Source organism: Balaenoptera borealis (assembly GCF_965194805.1).
Source record: "Balaenoptera borealis genome assembly, chromosome: 1".
In the NCBI taxonomy this organism is placed as follows: Eukaryota; Metazoa; Chordata; class Mammalia; order Artiodactyla; family Balaenopteridae; genus Balaenoptera; species Balaenoptera borealis.
In genome coordinates this window covers 21,249,934-21,263,540 of record NC_138860.1, presented here as the reverse complement: position 1 = coordinate 21,263,540, position 13,607 = coordinate 21,249,934, and the positions used below count along the sequence as shown (strand labels likewise).

Here is a 13,607-nt window from a genome sequence, read left to right as displayed (position 1 = left end):
CGGGGGCGGAGCCTCGGCGGGGCGGCCGCTTCAGAGCCGCAAAGTTTGGCTGTGGCGGCAAATGGGCTTGGGCGGCTCCTTGGCGGGTGGTGGCGGTGGCCGTAGCGGTTCCTTTTGGCCCTGTTAATGTCGGGGCCAGGCCCGGGGAGGATGGCGCCCTAGAGCCCGGCCTTGCTGGGGTAGGGGCGGGAGGGGACGGGGTGGGGACCGGCCATGTCGGAGGTGACCCGAAGTCTGCTGCAGCGCTGGGGCGCCAGTTTTAGGAGAGGCGCCGACTTCGACTCTTGGGGCCAGCTGGTGGAGGCGATAGACGAGTATCAGATGTGAGTGACTAACCGCGGGAGCGGGCCAGACCGGCTCCAGTCGGCCGCCTCTCGCTTCTTTCTGTCGGTGTCTCTCATCACTGTATCTGCAGCCAAGGCTTCTCAGGGTGGGGCCCCGCAGGCGCTGGGGCTGAGATCCCACTGGCCCTGGAGACCAAGGTCCGGTCTCGGGGGTTTTTCGCTCTCCGCCTCAGCAGGGCCAGTTCCGTGCAACAGGTAGCCCTTCTTTCCTGGGGCGCCAGCCCATTCAGGCTACCTACTGAGTTCCCTGCCATCGTCTCACGGGTCCCCCGCTCTGCAGTCAGTTTCCTTTTCCCCTCTCCTCCGCCTCTCTCAGGTTGCCGCCCCTCAGTTTCTCTTTTAGAATCTCGGAGGAATACTTGTGTCTTCTCCGCCCAAGTCCCCGGGATGAGGGGCCTCGCTCTGTGTACGGTGCGTTCCTTCTCCCTTGTGTAGGGCAGGAGGGAACTGGTGGCGACTGAGGGGAGGGGAGGGAAGGGGGTGCCCCGAGGAGGCAGCGAGGCCGGAGGTATCTGCTCAGCCAAAAGAAAGGTCTCCTCTCGCGCCCCTTCTCCACCCCTCTTTCTGGGGAGCTGTGTTTTCCCAATTCACCTCGATTCCGTTTCGGTTTCTGGGACTGTTATTTGCTAGGCTGGGTGAGTCCCACCCACCCCCTCGCTCGGTTGCTCTGGGTGGAGTCCCTGCAGGATGTGAACAGAAGAGAGCAAAATGTGAATTAATAGACCACGCACAGGAGTCCCCACCGCCTCCTTGGGTCCCTCCTCCTTTTCCTGTGTATAATGTATAGCCGCAGGGTACATGTGAGCGCCAGGTTCTTTGATCTACCCAAGTCCGATTTCTTTCCCTTTATGGTTTCCTCCCAAAGCTTCAGGGGTGTTTTTAAAATTAAAAGACAAGGTTTACGTTTATATTAAACCTTGCTTGTAGTTTCTTGCACATTTTACTGAAAATAGGAACTGCCTGCTGAAATGCTGTTGTTTGCAAACTGTTGCCAGTAATTACTTCTTGGTTTAAAGCAAGTTATTGTTCGAAACCATGTGTAAGTAAAATCCGCCCCAGCGTCTTTTGGAAAGAATACACGATTAGTGCTTGGAAGATCTAAATCCTGTATTCTTTTTCTACAATCGTTACTTGTGTTTATCTGACCATTAAGATAATTTAAATACGTGGATGTTCTCTATCTCATTTTACTGACTTTGAATTGCCTGTAGTTTTCAAAAGCCCTGAAAACCACCATGGTTTGGGCCATTTTGCCATGTGTTACAACTACTGTCATTTGTTTTGCACTTTCACTTGATTTCACTTTACTCTTGCAACTGCTCGGTGAGAATATTATTATTTTCATTTTGCAAATGAGGAAGCTCAGGTTAATCGGATTACCTAGGGTCACAAAACTATACTGGTGAAGTCTGGGATTTTTTTTTTTTTTTCCCCCAGTTCCAAATCCTGTCTGCTCTACTATGTAGTGTTTAAGGCATTTATTAAAGATGCGTTGTAGAAGTGAATTGGACAGATTAGAAGACTTCCTTTATTCCCAGAGAATGTATCCTTCCATACTGTAGCCAGTTAGATAGTGAGCACCCATGTATACTCATTCTGCGTTAACTAAACTTGCATAGCCTGAAATCTAAAGCTGCCTCTCACTTGTGATGGTGGGACATCGCAGCTGTTGGCACTCAGCAGCAGACCTCACAATGGAAAGTGAAGAATACCATGTCCAATTGAAATTACAAAGGAAAATTGAATATGCAAGCTGTTTAGCTGGAATTTCTAAAAATATCTCAGCAAGAGAGTAATAGGCACCAACAAATCTATTGTTGAACCTCAGTTACTAACCTTGAACTTCATGATTCAGGGTAATTCTAAAATTACTATAAAAACCACCAGTGTCAAATTTGAATAGAAATATGTGATGATTGGCTTAAATTTTGTAAACATACAGGCTACATACACAATGATGTTGAATTTAAAATTAATACACTCAAAAATGAAGGCCAGTTGTCTTTTTTTTATTTGAATTATCTGTGAGAAAGGGAGACCATTTGGGGGGCCACTAAATGATGTGAAAAAGAATGGATGGGATTTAGTAACTGACTGGATACTGAGCGAGAAGAAGGAGAAGGAGTCTGGGAGAACTGGTCTTTCTGACTGCGGAGGCAGCCGCGTCTTTACAGCCGTGCAACACACAGGAGTGAATTCATGGGATGGGGACCTTGCGGGGGGAAGGGAATGGACGTGTATGTACTTATCTATCGTAAGGTAAGAGTATCACAGCTTAAACAGTTTCCTCACTCAGCAAGTGAGAGCTGGGCATACAGAAATGAATAGGATTTGATATCCATCCTCAAAGTATTGAGTCTAATGGAGGATTTTATTTATTTATTTATTTATTTATTTTTTCACTGTGAGAAATGCTGGAGGATTTTAGAATAAATGGGTATTGCTATTACAGAAGCAGGAAAAGAGTAAGTGCTACCACACTCCTTGCTGTTTCCTGAAGCATGCTTCTGCCTTAGGGCTTTTGTCCTTTTTCTGGAACACTCTTCCCCCATTATCTTATTGGGTCGATCGATCACCTCCTTCACGTCTTTGTCCAAATATTATCTTCTCTGTGAGGCCCTCTCTGGCCACCCTATTTAAAATTGTCCGGTTAAGTATGCTGTCCACTCCCACTCCCTCTACCTCAGTCTTGCAGATCCAACCCCCAATCCTGCTTAATTTTTTCTATAGTATTTATCACCATCTAAAATACAATATATTTTATGTGTTCATTTGGTTGGTTGTCTCTCTGCCCACTTGAATGTAAGCTCTTTGAGAACAGGGTATAGGAGGGGTTGTCTATTTTGTTCTCTACTGTATACGTAGTGTCCAGAGTAGCACTAGACTGTTATCAAGTAATTATTTATTTAGATATTATATGATTGTTGTAGTCTAGTGAATGGCTTGATTCAGGAATATGCTGTGGGAGCATTAAGGAGTTGATGCCACAGTACCGTTGGAAGAGTTAAACAAATTATGTCAAAACCAAAATTGCTATCCAAAATGTACATGATCAATTAAAAACAACTCCCTCCAGCAGGCCACCTCTTTCAGCAGCCTGGGGGTACCTGCCCCCTAACTTAGGGTAGAGTGGCATGGACTCTGCTGCCTAGAATCAGCTGTCTCACAGGATCTGTCCTGAGGCATTAATCCAGCACACAGATGCTCAATAAATATTTGTTACATGAATGGGTGACTTTGAAGATTGGATAAGCCCTGTTAATCGTCCTTGCTATGCCGTGTATCAGTGCCTCTCAAGGTGTGGTCCCACGTCCTTGCTGGTCTGCAACGAGATAAATAAAGAAATGGGGATTTAAAATTTAGGAATTTCATTGTGGTGTGACATCTTAATGATAGTTTTTATTTTATTTTATGAAAGTATTAGCCTGGAACAGATTGCGGGGGAAAAAACTAGTTCTTCACTCTAAATAGTTTGAGAAGCACTAGTTTCTGTCATGGATTGCTGTGGGGTTTCTGTGGGTCACTTGTTTATGTGCTTTAAGAATATTTAAAACTTCCCCTTGAGAACAGTCCTGTATTACCTGTAGGCACCCTTGGAAACTGAGGTTATTCTCTAGAGGAAAATATTTGATAGGTTTTTTACCTTTACTAATAGAATGTCAACTCTTTTACCTGCTCATCTGATACCCAGAACAGGTGGATTTTCCCTCAATGGACAGATTTATGTCTCACTTTGTCTTAAAATGGTGCAGTCATTTATGGGCTTAGAAAATTAATTTTTTTGCCTAGGTTTTACAAAAAGTTTTTTAAAATAACTTTATTGAGGTATAATTTATAAACAGTGAAATTCAGCATTTTACGTTTACAATTCAGTGAACTTTTAGTAAATTTACCAAGTTGTGCAGCCATCACTACAGTCAAACTTTAGAACATTTCCATCAGCCCGCAAAGATCCCTCATGCACATTTGCAGTTATTCCATGTTCCCACTCTAACCCCAGGCAGCCATTAATCTATATTCTGTCTCTAAAGATGAAATGAAATTTTTTCTGGACATTTCATGTAAATTGAATCATATAATATGTGATCTGTATGTGGCTTCTTTCATTTAGCATAATGTGTTTGAAGTTATCCATGTTGTCGTATGTATCGGTACCTTGTTCCCTGTTACTGCTGAGTAGCATTGCACTGTATGGATATACCACATTTTGTGTATCCATTCGCTACTTGGTAGACATTTGAGTTGTTTCTCCTTTTTGACTGTTATTATTAACGCTGCTGTGAACATTCACATGTAAGTCTTTGGGTGCACGTATATTTTCATTCTTCTTGGGTAGAGATATAGGAGTGGAATTGCTGGCTCATATGGTAAATTTATGTGTAATTTTTAAAGGGAAACTGGTTGGTTAAACTGGGTGTACCATTTTACATTTCTACCAACAGTATATGAGAGTTCCTGTTTCTCTACATTGATAGCATTTGTTATTGTGTGTCTCTTTGATTATGGCCATTCTAGTGGGTATGTAGTGTACTTCACTGTGGTTTTCATTTGCTTTTCTCTTACGACTAGTGATACTGAGTGTCTTTTCTTATGATGCTTATTTTCCCTGTAAATCTTGTTTGTAAAGTGTTTCTTCATACCTTTTGCCTGTTTTTAAATTGAGTTGTTTGTCTTTTCCCTATTGAATTAGAAGGGTTCTTTGTATTTTCTGGATATCAGTCCTTTATCAGATAGGATATATGATTTGCAAATATTTCCTCCAGTCTGTTGCCTAATTTTTAAAAACAGGATTCTGTTTGAATTTAACATCGTTGTCTACTGACTGTTAACATTTGAGCAGGAGTTTAGAGCTATATCCTTCTTCTGACAGTGACCTGCTTAGGTTTACAGTTACTATTGGCATATTGTGTGTAGAACTTGTCGAATAAAGAAACTGTGCAACACTATAACTTCCCTGAATTCAGGGATGTGTAGTTGACATTGTTAAGTGTAGACTGTGATTCCTGAAGAGAACTCTACCTAGATGGTAGGCCAGCAAGAGTTAGAAAGGAAACCAGGTACGGGACAAGTATGGCTATGGCTATTTCTAATTGTACTTACTCCTGTATAAAATCCACAGAGTGGGTCTATGAATGACATTTTAGGACAAATATTCTGGGGTTTCCAGTTTTGGGGGAAAAGAAATAAATGGATGGAAGCACTTTGATTAAGTAACATGGTAGAGCTATCCTGGCAAACATGATTTTTATGTAGGAGTTTCTTGCGTTATGATAAGGAGGATGCAGACCTTTCATAGATTAGATAGAGGTCATCAAGTGAACTTTACACTTGATCTTTAAAGACATGATTGCATAGATTAGAACTTCCATCTAAGACTTCTTGGAAACTTGGTGAACTGTCTTTTGCAATGGCTTGGTGGGAAATTTAGCACTTGCTACCCTTTGTATCCCTGCCTCCATTCCCCACCTAGGATAGCATAGTATGCTTGGGAATTATAGTTTCAAATTCTTTTGTAGTTACAAAATGTCTCACCAAAAAAATCCTTTCAATTCTTTATTTTCTTTCCCCCCCCCCACTGCAAATTTTTCAAAATTAAAATAAATATCACGTAACATGAAATTTATCATTGTAAAGTTGTACAATTTGTTAGTTTTTAGTATATTCACAATGTTATGCCACCATCACCACTATCTAATTCCAGAACATTTCCATCACTATCAGAAGAAACCCTTTACCTGATATGGGTCACTTCCAATTCTCTCCTTTCCCCAGCCCCTGGCAACCACTAATCTGCCTTCTATCTCTATGGATTTACCTATTCTGGATATTTCATGTAAATGGAATCATATAATATATGATCTTTTATATCTGGCTTCTTTCATTTAGCATAATGTCTTTGAGGTTCATTCATGTTGTAGCATGTATCAGTATTTCATTCCTCTTTATGGTCAAATAACATTCCTTTGAATGTGTGCGCCACATTTTGTTTATCCGTTCATCAGTTAATGGACATTTTAGGTATTTCCAGTTTTTGGCTAATCACACATAATGCTGCTCCTGTGATCATTCGTGTACAGTTTTTGTGTGTGTGAGTGTGAACATGTTTTCTGTTCTCTTGGGAATATACCTAGGATTTTGAAACTGCTGGGTTATATGCTAACTCTATGCTTAACTTTTTAAGGAACTGCCAAACTGCTTTCCACAGTGACTGTACCATATTACATTCCTACCATCAGTTCCAGTGGTAGGGTTCCAATTTCCACATCCTTGCCAATACCCATTGTACTTTTTCCTCCCTCTTTTTAAAAATTATACCCATCCTGGTGGTTGTGAGGTTGTATCTCATTGTGGTTTTAATTTGTATGTCCCTAATAACTAATGATATGCTATTCATGTACTTATTGGCCATTTTTATATATTCTTTGGAGAAATGTCTGTTCAATCAAACCTTTTACTCATTTTTAAATTGAATTATTTGTCTTTTTATTGTTTAGCTGTAAGAGTTGAGCTTAGACTTGTAACACAGATCCATCCTTGAAAGCTCATCCGAGGCCTAGCTGCTGTTTTTAAGTATGATGGTAACTGGGCAAACAGTGATTTCCAGGTCTGATCAGTAGAGGATTTTCTTTATTTGCCATGAAAAATACATTCAAAAGTATAATTTGACAGAGCATCATCACTTTGTCATGGCTGTAATTTGAACTAATCTTATCAGCAAATTAATGATAGACTGATAAAAGTACCTCTGGCCGGTACTATTAATTGGTGCTCACTGGAAGTGTTTAAGCCAAATCTGGACAACTGCTCTTGGCTTGTTGTAGAAGAAATTCGTGTGTACTAAAGAAAGTTGAATTCGATGTCATTTGAGATTCTTTCCAACTCTATGATTCTGTTTTTGCTGTCTAGAGCTGAAATTTGTCCCAGTGAAATGGTATGAAAAGTATCTTATTTCCATTGTCGTTGTATAAAGAGTTAGATTCTAAAGATAATGTAGATTTATACTTTGAAAACAGAAGAAAAGTGTTATTGTACTTCACTGTTTTTTAAGAATTAAATTATTTTACCGTGTTTCACTTGAAATAGTTTGCTTTCCTTCAATTTTAAAGAATGTTTTTTTCTTCTTACAGATTAGCAAGACACCTACAAAAAGAGGCCCAAGCTCAACACAATAATTCTGAATTCACAGAAGAACAAAAGGTACCATAAAATAATCTCTAGATACATCAGATTCCAAATGAAAAGGGTTCTGTCTTTTGAGTCCATTAAGCAGAAACAAACAAAAACTGTTATACTTAAGTACAAAGAATGATACTGATTATGCTTTGCTGAACATTAAGTAATTACTTTAGAGATACCACATGATTTACCATGTAATGAATTTCTCACTTAATGAATTTCTTTACTCAGCCATTTAGACTTTTAGTGGAGACCATCCACACTTTGGTTGGGGAGGAAGGGGTACTAGAGACTGGAGTTTGATTGTGAGTAAGTGCATCCCACCTCAGTACTTACTTAAATCTGAACTTCCTTAACTCCTTCTCCACCTCCTCTGAAAACAAACAAAAAACAAAAAAGCCACCACTGAAAAAAAATTAGTTCAAGTCAAGAATTTGGCATAAGAATCCATCAACAAAATAAGTGCATAAAGTTGCAGAATGTTTCAAGGGTGCTCTTTGTCCTTGAATTAAAATTTTAATGTATCAAATTGATTCCCTGTACTGCTAGAGATTGTGAAAAATGGGATATTTTAAGAAGCTTTACTGTAAAACAGTGAGAAGAAATGGGAGGAAACAATTCTTATTTTTCCTGGCTCAAGGTATCTAGTGTTAAGTTAAATTTTAATCTCGTAGATAATGAAAAAATTCATGTCAGTTTTCCTCTCATTTCTTAAGACATTGTAAAAACTATGGCGACTTAATTTGCTTTTATTCTCTTTTTGTACAAGGAGTGGGAGTGGGAGTGATTCTTTGCACACTCTTTAAGTAAGCCTAAACAAATTGGTTTTAGTCCTTTGGCCTGTACTCATTTGATTCATCTTTATAAGTCTTTGAAAAGAAAAAAACACCAAAAATTAGGGTCAGTCATATTTCTTACACAAGTTAGTATGTTTGCATTTTAAAAATATTTAGGGTCTGTTGAACTGGTTTGCAGGGCAGAAATAGAGACACAGATGTAGAAAACAAACGTATGGACACCAAGGGGGGAAAGTGGCGGGGGGCAGTGGTGGTGGGATGAATTGGGAGATTGGGATTGACATGTATACACTAATATGTATAAAATGGATAACTAATAAGAACCTGCTGTGTAAAAAAATAAATAAAATTCAAAAATAAAAAAAAAAAAGAACCTGCTGTACAAAAAAATAAATAAGATAAAATTCAAAAATTCGAAAAAAAATAAAAAAATTTTTTTTGGGTCTGTGTCATCTAGTGTATCTTTATTTTGTATTTTATTTATTTATTTATTTGCCTGTGTTGGGTCTTCGTTTCTGTGCGAGGGCTCTCTCTAATTGCGGCAAGCGGGGGCCACTCTTCATCGCGGTGCACGGGCCTCTCACTATCGTGGCCTCTCTTGTTGCGGAGCACAGGCTCCAGACGCACAGGCTCAGCAGTTGTGGCTCACGGGCTAGTTGCTCTGCGGCATGTGGGATCTTCCCAGACCAGGGCTCGAACCCGTGTCCCCTGCATTAGCAGGCAGACTCTCAACCACTGTGCCACCGAGGAAGCCCTTTATTTTGTATTTTAAAAAGCAATAGAAGTTTTAAAATTTAAAAGTATATTTTTCTTTTTTCCTTAATAATTGCTAATATCCACAATAGATTTAGGAAACTTAGGATTTTAGCCCTGGAAAATGATTACCACAGAGGAATTGTCTGGTTTGCAAAAGGAAAGGAAGAAGGACTATATGCTTTATCACCTCTAAGAATTGTGAAATCTGTCTACGAATTGCTAAGGAAGTGATCAGCTGGCATCACAGAATTGAGAATTAAAACATCTATATTTTGAAACAATCTCAAATATCTGAGTATGTAAATTAACAGCTAACAAAGTGTGTTATGACTATGCAAACAAAATGAAACCTTAGGAAATTAAAAAGTTTAATGACAGCCATACTTTAATCACCTGTTTGCCTTGAGTTACTTATATGCCTTGTCTCCAACATCTGTTGCTTAGGTATAGGCTCTATGAGCAACACGACCTCAAATATAAACTGATTTGACCTAAAACATACTAAAGTTTTAAAAAATGTCATCAGGAAATGAGCTTTGCTGATGATTAGACTAACAAGAAAATATTAGCTTTTCCTTAATTTCCTTTAACTTTCTAAGGATGAAGCTGGGGTGTTTGACAGTGCTGTGTATTTAATCTTTAATTTGTAGCTGTTCTTAGTAGGCACCCGGCTGCTGTCTTTTTTCAGCTTACACAGATCTGACCCTCCACAAGGCCCAGGAGGCACCATGACCTAAAGGAATGAGCCTGAGATCTGGAGTCAGAAGACTTGGTCTTGAATCCAGTCTCTGTCTCTGGGCCTTAATTTCCTTATGTATGAAATGAGGGATTAGATAACCCTAAATGATCTTGAAAGGTATCCCTAAATCTTCAAATGACCTCTACCTTTGAGGTAGTCTGTTCCTCCTCCCCTCCTGGAGGCCTGATTTCTGAGGTATTTATTATTTATAAACCTGCCTAGGAGGCAAATGTGGCTGCCAGTAGTGACTACAGAGAGAGGTTGTGCCTGCCTCCCTATTCCTTGGGCTTGGAGAAGGACCCCCAAATCACTCTGTACTACATTATGAATATAAGGCAAGTCGTATGCATTTACAAATTTATTTTTCTTTAAAAATACAGGTGAAACATTCACAACAGGCCAGAAACCTCATATTGACATTATAGGCCTTATTTCAATGTCACATAAGGAAAAACTTAGAGGCTCCAAGTTAATAAATGATTAGAAAACAAAGATTTCCCAGACATTATCTGGAGAACATTGACTCTGAAAAATTAATAGATGTTATATGAACGGAGTTTGTGACTTGTCAGGGCTTTTAGTATGCTAATGTGTATGTTGGATTTTTAAAGAGTTTGGGTAACGGAGTATTTCTTAAATTTGTTGGCTTTTGAAAGTCTCCCTCCTCCTCCCTTTATAATATTTCATTGGGTCTGAAGAACATGTTATGGGAAATTTTGAAACCAACTGTTAGGTCTGCAAAATTAATTGAATGCCAGACCTGGCATGTAAGCCAAAGGAGAAGAAATTTGATTGTGTTTTCCTTAAAAGAGGAAAATGGAGAATGTTCCTTACATTAAGCAAAATTGTTCTATATGTTTTCTATTTGGAATTATATTCTTTATGCTTTTACTATTTTAAATGTTTTTGTAGCAGTGACAAGTTTTAGAATTATGCCAACCATTTAATAATTTGTGGAACTTTGAAAGAAGATTTTTAAAAACCACCATATTTCTAAAGTGCTTTCTTTATGAAGCTTTTTACTGTTATCTCACAGTAAGATTTCAAAAATATTTGATGAATAAATGCTTTGTTAGATCTTAAGTTATTGATATTTATTTGTATATGATTATTATTTTAAGATTAGAGGAATCCTATTTTTTTAGAGAATAACATATATATCTTCACAATATTTATTTTAAATCTGAAGAACTCTAAAGCAGAACTACTGATCTCTCTAAAGTTTATTAGTTGATGGTAAAAAATCTTCATATGGCTTTTCTATTCAAAATATTCTCAAAGATTTCTTGTGGAAAAAAAAGCAAGTTTATAATTCTTATTTGATCTTCCCTCATGATCAGTTGACATAGCTTTCACTTCATTTCTTAATAGTTTTGTCATTATAACAGCGGGGTTTAGTAGCCAAAAAATAGCTGCCAAAAGCTTTCATTCCGTTAAATTCCCTGCTTTGGTGTAGTAGATTTTCTCATGTAAGTTTCTGGACAGAATAGAACATCCTGTCTCATGATGCTTAGAAAGTTTTTCCCTGTTTTGAATCAAATTTAGTGGTAATGAGAATTCCAGCACTATATGCTTGTTTTACATTTTATAGGTCCCCCCTTTCCACTGCCTCCTCCCTCTCTTCCTTTCTTTCCTCCCCACCCCCGCCATCTAAAGAGTAGACGACTGGCTGTCTAAATGTAAAAAATTAAGTCTGGATTGAGACTATACTGCTTTAACAATGTGTATTTTTTCAACCTATTTTTCCTTGATATGTTTTAGCAAAATTACTTTAGCTCTTTATTTGTATATTTCTGTTTCATCTTTTCCTTTAACCATTCTTTTTGAGTTGCCATTTCCCTAGCAAGTGACAAAGTAAAATAGCCAATATTCTGAAAATGACAACATTTTCCATTTCTATACCACAGTAGGTATAAGCAGTTAATTTGAATGAAGTGCTAATTATTTAAATCTTTCTAAAATTAAACTTCACTTACTTTGAGTGCTTAGTCTTAATGTGTATTAGTTAATAGTCAGTATTTATATTCTGACACATATGACCTTGTGCTTCTTAATAATTTTTCTGAACCATTTCTTTCTAAGAAAGTTGAAATAATTACAGTAGCAAGCACTTGATTTTGACATCAATAAATGCTGCATGTTTTGCTACAGCTGAAAATGATAGCGTTTCACTCCTTTTTTAATACTGATGTTGGGTGTGGTCCCTTAAAATAGTTATGAATAATGCCTATTGGTATTTTGCCATAGTTCAGTAGATTCTGTGTAAAAAACTGTTGCTTCTGCTTAACTTGAAGAAATATTTAAACTTAGAATAGATTATTAGTGGACTCATAGTTGTTAAACTACATTTTACCTTAAATGTTTAAAACATCAAATCAAATGGATTGTATAGTAAAGAAGGAAAAGGAGTTAACTAGTATTTTTAAAGACTTACTCACTGGTACGTGTCCCTTAATACAGACAACCCTTTTTCAAAACCAGTTTTTAAAGAACATAAAAAGTATGGCCAAATGGTATTAAAATAAGTGTATTACTTTGTTGTATATATTGCTATTGTATAGAATACACTGATGTCCAGGGCAAGTTGCTTAACCTGTCTTCTGTTTTCACATCTATAAAATGGTTGTATCTAACTCATAGGGTTGTAGTCGGGATTAAATGACTTAATGTGTGTAAATCACTTAGGAGAGTCTGTCATTTAGTAACTGCTCAATAGTTGTTAGCTATTACTATTACTATATAATTATATTTATATTTAAAATTATTTACTAGTTTTGTCAGATTTGAGTGATATATATGAACAATGATTTGGGGTTATTAGATTTTATGTAGAAAAGATTGTTGCTGGTTCCTCCACAACAGCTCTTTCAGAGGGTAAATAAATCTGTGAGTATCTTGATTCCTTTTGCAGCAATTATATTAAATATAATATTTAAATGTAAAATTTCAAAATAAAATTTGACATTTTCTAAACTCTTATATTAAGATTAAAAGAAATTTTTAAAGATTGTGGAGATAGTTAAATATCGTTACTTGTTCCTTGACCAAGAGTCATGCCTTTTGCTCAGTCGTGGTTTATTTATTTATATATTTTTAAGTTAAAAAAAATTTTTTATTGAAGTATACTTGAGTTACAATGTTGTATCAGCTTCTGGTGTACAGCAAAGTGATTCAGTTATACATATTGATATATATACATATTCTTTTTCATGTTCTTTCCCATTATGGTTTATAACAGGATACTGAATATAGTTCCCTGTGCTATACAGTAGGACCTTATTGTTTATCTATTTTACATATAGTACTTTGTATCTGCTAATCCCTAGCTCCTAATTTATCCCTCCCCCTTTCACTTTTGGTAACCATTAGTTTGTTTTCTATGTCTGTAAGTCTGTTTCTCTTACATAAATAAGTTCATTTGTGTCATATTTTAGATTCCACATATAAGTGATATCGTATGGTGTTTGTCTTCTCTTCCTGACTTACTGCACTTAGTATGATAATCTCTAGGTCCATCCATGTTGCTGCAAATGGCATTATTTCATTCTTTTTTATGGCTGAGTAGTATTCCATTGTATATATATACCACATCTTCTTTATCCATTCATCTGTTGATGGACGTTTATTTACCTTGCTTCTATGTCTTGGCTATTGTGAATAGTGCTGCTGTGAACATTGGGGTGCATGTATCTTTTCTAATTATAGTTTTCTCCAGATATATGCCTAGGGGTGGGATTGCTGGATCATATGGCAACCCTATTTTTAGTTTTTTAAGGAACCTCCATACTGTTTTCC

General features: G+C 37.4%; 1 protein-coding gene across 1 annotated transcript in view; it reads left to right on the top strand.

The window, feature by feature from the left end:
• The first annotated feature begins 16 nt into the window (after positions 1–16).
• Positions 17–13,607, top strand: part of AIDA (axin interactor, dorsalization associated) — a 42,152-nt gene continuing 28,561 nt past the window's right edge. Inside the window, exons 1-2 of the mRNA XM_082349678.1 lie at positions 17–323; positions 7,472–7,541. Coding sequence (XP_082205804.1) covers positions 214–323; positions 7,472–7,541 — 180 coding nt within the window. The 5' untranslated portion in view covers positions 17–213. The remainder of the gene's footprint in view (positions 324–7,471; positions 7,542–13,607) is intronic.